Genomic DNA, 6000 nt, shown 5'->3' with positions numbered 1-6000 from the left:
TATTTTAAGTAATCAGTAATTATGGTAAAGAGACGATATCTGTGGAAATTCCTTGTCCGAGCAAGGGTAAATTAAAATACTTGCATAAATTCAAATACAGTAGCGTGATGAAATATCACTTGTAGAAATTGAAACACAATGCTGTGATTAAACATCACTTGGAGGAATTGAAATACAATATTGAAACTAAACATCGCTTGACTAATCATGTTGATTCTTAAGGAATAACTAATCATGTCGGATGGTGATCCATTGTCACTAAATTTTCCTCAAGTTGTTGGCGTTCCATGTCCTTGGTATGATTCTTCCCATGGAGTTAGTGAGTTTAAATGTTCCTTCTTTAATGACCTCGCTGATGGTGTAAGGTCCTTCCCAGTTTGGCTGCAGTTTTCCACTTCCTGCTTCTCCTTTTTTGACTTCGGTTTTTCGCATGACGAGGTCGCCCAATTTGAATTTTCTTTTCTTTACATGGCTGTTGAAATGTTTGGCCATCTTTTGTCTGTAGGCTTCCATCCTGATGTCTGATCTGTTGATTTTTTCAACCAGGAGATCCAGATTGTTCCTGAGCTCTTCTTCGTTTTCTTCTAGGTTTAGCTGGTTGTCTTCTGTCCTTGGCGTGGGTGCGCCGATCTCTACAGGAATTACAGCCTCCGTTCCATAGGCTAGGGCGAATGGAGTTTCGCCCGTTGATTCTCTAGGGGTGGTACGGTAGTTCCATAGGACGCTGTAGAGTTCTTCTACCCATCTTCCTTTGCACTCGTCTAGTCTTCTTTTTAGTCCGGCCAGTAGGATTCTGTTGGCCACTTCGGTTTGCCCATTTGATTGTGGATGGTAAACCGAAGTGAACCTTAGGTCGATCTGATACTCGGCACAAAACTTTCTAAACTTTGCTGAGTCGAACTGCTTTCCGTTGTCTGTGATCAGCACCTTCGGTATTCCAAACCTGCACAAGATAGATCTAAAGAAAAAGTTAGTTATGCGTTGTTGGGTGATTTTTGCCAGTGGTTCTGCCTCTATCCACTTGGTGAAGTGGTCGATTGCCACTACCAGGAACTTCCGTTGTCCTGTGGCCAAAGGGAGAGGTCCCAGGATGTCCATACCCCACTGGGCGAACGGCCATGCACTGCCGATGGGTTTCATTTCTGAAGCTTGCTTTCTCGGTACCAAGGCATGTTGCTGGCAAGGCCCGCATCCCCTTACTAGATTTGTAGCTTGTTCTTTCATCGTGGGCCAATAATAGCCTTGTAGCAGTGCTTTTCTGACCAGTGTTGATGCTCCGTCATGTGCTCCGCAGGTCCCCTCATGTAATTCTTTCATGATGTACTCTCCTTCTTCTTTGTTCACACATCTTAGCCAGGGATGGGTGAATGACCGTTTGTACAGCTGGCCGTTGTATATTCCGAACTTTGATGAGAGTACCACTATTCTTTTGGATTCCTTCTTATCCTCGGGGAGTATTCCATTAGCCAGGTATGCTGTGAGGGGGGTCATCCAGGTTTCTTTCCCTTCTACCATCAGTACTTCGCCTTCTTCAATTTCTTCTTGAAAGCTAGGCTGTCGTTTGATTTCATGAGGGATGTTTCTCATTGAGTCGTAATTCTTTGTTGCTGCCCACTTTGCCAATTCGTCTGATCTTCCATTCATTGCTCTGGGTATTTGCTGTAACGACCAGGATCGCCCATTATCGGCAAAGAAGGTTTTGGCTTGCTTGGCGTATTTCTTCAATGTAACTTCCTTCACTTCGAAGTTCCCTGAGACTTGGTTCACGACCAGTTGCGAATCACTATAGATCTGGACTTCGGAGATATTGAGCTCTTCGCATAATTGCAACCCTGTTATCAGCGCCTCATATTCCGCAACATTGTTGGAAGCTGGAAATTCGAGTCTTGCTGAGTATTCCATTTGGATCCTTCCTGGTCCTTTAAGCACGACTCCGATCCCCGCTCCTTCTCCGCAAACTGCCCCATCGACGTGTATCTCCCAAGGAGTCGTTTTGTCCTCCATGGGTTCTTTGAATGTTAACTCTGCGAAGAAGTCGGCTAGTGCTTGAGCTTTCAGTGCTTTTCGAGCTTCATAGATAACGCCCAGGCTTCCTATTTTGACGGCCCATTCTGCTATGCGTCCACTTGTCTCTGCCTTCTGGAGGATTTTTCGTAATGGTTGGTCGGTTCGTACAATGACTTGGTGCCCTTCGAAGTAATGTCGGAGCTTGATGGTGGCGGTGTATACGCACAGTGCCAGCTTTTCCAACTTCGGGTATCTCAGCTCCGCATCTCTGAGTACTTTGCTGATGTAGTAGATCGGGTATTGTTCTCCTCCTTTTTCCGATACCAATACTCCTGCTATTGTTTCGTCAGAGCAAGAGATGTATAAATATAACATGTCGCCCGGATCTGGTCTCGCCAAAAGTGGGGGCGAGGATAGGAAGCTTTTCAATTCCTCAAACGCCTGCTGGCATTCTGCTGTCCATGCGAAGTTCTTGATCTGTTTCAGGGTTTTGAAGAAAGGTAGACATCGTTTTGCCGAGCAGGACATGAACCGACCTAGAGCCGTGATCCGGCCGTTGAGCTTCTGGACTTCATGTATGCTTCGTGGCGGCATCATTTTTAAGACCGCTTCGATTTTATCTGGGTTAGCCTCAATACCTCGCTGAGAGACCATGTATCCCAAGAACTTGCCCGCCGGTACTCCGAATACGCACTTTTCCGGATTGAGTTTTAGCTGGTACCTCTTTAGCGTCTCTAGGACTATCTTCACATCTGTTGGGTGGTCTTCAGCTCGGATGCTTTTGATGATCATGTCGTCCACATAAACTTCCATGTGTTTTCCGATCTGATCTCTGAATATTGAGTTCACCAGTCGCTGATATGTGGCTCCTGCGTTCTTCAGACCGAAGGGCATCATCTTGTAACAAAATAATCCCTGGTCCGTTATGAAGGCCGTCTTCTCCTGGTCTTCAGGTGCCATGGGTATCTGATGATATCCCGCCTTGGCATCTAGGAATGTATAGAGGGCGTGACCTGCTGTGGAGTCTACTAACTGATCAATGTGTGGGAGCGGGAAACTATCTTTGGGACATGCTTTATTTAGATCTGTGAAGTCCACACACATTCGGTAAGTGCCATTGGACTTTTTTACCATCACCACATTTGCTACCCACTTGGGGTAATAGGCGTCTTTGATCACGTTTGCTGCTTTTAACCGGGCGACCTCTTCTGCGATGGCGAGTTGTTTTTCGGGCGAGTGCCTTCTTTTCTTCTGTATCACTGCCTTCGCGTCGGTCGCTATGTTTAACCGATGACATATGACGTCCGGGTCTACTCCGATCAGTTCGTCTGTTGTCCAGGCAAAGGAGTCTCCAAGCGATCTGAGATTTTCTGTCAGAGATCGTTTGATTTCTTCTTCTAGCTCATCTCCCACTTCTATCTCCTTTCCTGGGGATAATTCGATTTTCGCGGTTCGCCCATAATGCTCCGCCCTTTCTTTCTTCTCTGGAGGTTCCATTGTTAGTACTGGCAAGGTTATATGTACTTTCCTGAGAGCTGTAAAGTATGCTTCTCTGGCTGACTTTTGGCATCCTCTGACTTCGGCGTCGCCTTCTCTGGTTGGGATTTTCATCAGTAGGTACCTCATACAAATGGATGCGCACGTATCGTGCAAAAGTGGCCTTCCGAGAATTGCGTTGTATGCGAAGTCCATATTGACCACCATGAATTCTGCTCGGATCTCTTTGTAGATCTCTCCATCTCCCAGTTGGATGTTTATCTCCAGTGATCCTTCCACCTGTACAGATTTGCCTCCTAGCCCCACCAGTGGAGTAGAGACATGTGTCAAATTTTCTTTCTTGAGTCCAATTCTGCCGAACACCTCCATTGTGATCATGTTTACCGAACTTCCCGTGTCTACCAGCATCCGAGATACCTCGAAATTGTTGAGTCGCCCCTTGACAACTAGGGCGTCCTCATGGGGAACTGATAAGCCATGACTATCGCCCTCCGAAAAAGATACGCTTCTGAATTTCTTAGCATTTGGTGCACCCGGGCTAACTGAGTAGACTGTTCTTGCAGCTTTCTTTCTTGTAGTATTGCTGTCTCCTCCGGTCGATCCACCCATTATTACGTTAACCACGCCTGTTGGCTCTGGTCTGGGTCTTCTGGCGGTTTCTTCTTTCCGCTCTTTCTTTCTTTCCGACTCTGTCTCTCTGGCTTCGGTATCCCTTTTTATGAACTGGGAAAGGGATCCCCTTTCTATCAGCTTCTCTATCTCTTCCTTCAGGTGCCAGCATTCATCTGTGGTGTGGCCGTTGTCTCTGTGAAATTCACAGTATTTGCTGTTGTCTCTTTTGCTGGCTGATGCAGCGTTCATCTTCCTTGGCCATCTGACCTTTTCTCGGCTGTCTTTTACCCAAAACAGTACGTTGGTTCTGGTTGTGTTCAGGGGTGTATATCGCCTATCTTCGTCTTTTTTCCTTTTGTTTCTGAAATGGTCGTTGCCTTTTTCTCCGAACCTCCTTCCTGTGGGCGATCTGTCCCCATTTCTTCTTTCTGCAAATGTTCGTTCTTCTACCCGTCCGAGGCGATTCTCTATCTCTCTCTGGCCATCATCTACTCTGATCTGTGTATGTGCGATGGTCATCAGTGTGGTAAATGATTTTGGTGATTTAGCCAACAATTCCTTTCGTAGGTCGGAGTTGGTAGTTCCATTGAGTAATGCTGTGTAGGCGATCTCCTGGCTGAGGTCTTCTATCTGCATCGCCTCCTTATTGAATCTTTCTACATACTTCCTGAGTGTCTCTCCTTCCCATTGCATGATGGCCAGCAGGTCTGTGGACAGCTTCTTTTGAGGGATGCATGCTACGAATCTAGCCTGGAAAAGTCCTGAGAATTGTTTGAACGTCAGCACTGATCCTGGCTTTAAACTCTGGTACCATTCCTGCGCCAGACCTTTTAAGGTAGTAGGAAAAAGTTTGCATAGTACGTGATCTAAGTTTGTCTGAACATTGATCACTGCTTGGAATTTGTGAATATGGCTCTTGGGACAGCCTGTTCCATCGTATGATTCTAAATTTGGAGGGTATCTGAACTTTGTAGGGAAATCGTGAGAGATGATGAAATCTGCAAGTGGTGAGTCACTTCGCAGAGAGATGTCTACGTCTTCACATCTTATTCCAAGCCTGCTCATGACTTGGCGGACTTTTTCCTCCAGATGCTCTTCTCCGCCTTTGAGGGTGTGTTGTTCATCCATCCAACGTTCTTCGTCTGGAATTACTATTGGGGCGTTTTGTTTCTTTGCGGAGTTTTCCGGGGCACCTTCCTCTTGCATCGGTTCTTTTCCTTTGTCCATAGTTGACGTTGACTTCTGTACTGGTGATTTCGCTGATCCCTGCTCCGGCGGCTTTAACGAGATACTCTGTTTGATGTCTTTGAGTAGACTGGTGATTTCTAGGAAAGCCTTGAACATTGCTTGGTTGTTGATTGGCTCTTCCTCAGGTGCTATGGCTATCGGAGGTATCGTCTGTCTTGTCGTCAGGGGGTCGCTGGTTTCTCCTTCTTCGCTGGTTGGGGGGAATAGATTTAGGGCCGGTGGTTCTGTTTCCCTGTCTTCTCTGTTGGTAGCTGGTAGAGTGTTATCTTGTAGGGGATCCATTCTTGAAAAAGCAAATTCTGAAAAAGTATCTAAAAGGAACGACGAAACTGATAAGTTCCACGCTCACCGCACCAAATGATACAGGTCGATCTTCAAAGGGTCGCCCGTACTGTTTTTCCTGCACAAGTAACAAATATAAGCTCAAAGGACCTCAGGCTTGCTCAGCCTGAAAGCCACTCCGATGCTTAAGTCAGAGAGGGTTTTTTGGTAGGTAAATGAGTGTAAGAGTATTTAAGTCTGATTTGTGCTTACCCTTCTCAGCATTCGGTGGCTTCCTTTTATAATGAGTTTATGGCGGTTGTTATCTGGTAAATCGTGGGTTTGTCCCACGATTACTGATAATGGTGAAGGCAC

General features: G+C 46.1%; 1 protein-coding gene across 1 annotated transcript; it reads right to left on the bottom strand.

The window, feature by feature from the left end:
- Window positions 1–258: 258 nt before the first annotated feature.
- On the bottom strand, window positions 259–5646 carry LOC126661119 (uncharacterized). Its single transcript, XM_050354946.1, has 2 exons — window positions 1012–5646; window positions 259–900 (listed from the first exon to the last, which is right to left on the bottom strand). The coding sequence occupies exons 1-2, from the start codon at window positions 5644–5646 to the stop codon at window positions 259–261; spliced, it is 5277 nt and encodes a 1758-aa protein (XP_050210903.1).
- Window positions 5647–6000: the final 354 nt, after the last annotated feature.

The sequence above is a fragment of the Mercurialis annua genome, linkage group LG1-X (genome assembly GCF_937616625.2).
Source record: "Mercurialis annua linkage group LG1-X, ddMerAnnu1.2, whole genome shotgun sequence".
NCBI lineage: Eukaryota > Viridiplantae > Streptophyta > Magnoliopsida > Malpighiales > Euphorbiaceae > Mercurialis > Mercurialis annua.
The sequence above is the reverse complement of the archived record's forward strand: the minus strand, read 5'-3'. Positions and strand labels throughout refer to the sequence as shown.

Bases quoted from the DNA above. Each gene is read 5' to 3' on its own strand.
- LOC126661119 (XM_050354946.1), bottom strand. From the start codon at position 5,646: ATGGATCCCCTACAAGATAACACTCTACCAGCTACCAACAGAGAAGAC. The intron at 901-1,011 runs GCAGAACCACTG...AACGGAAAGCAG, and splicing joins ACTTCACCAAGTGGATAGAG to TTCGACTCAGCAAAGTTTAG.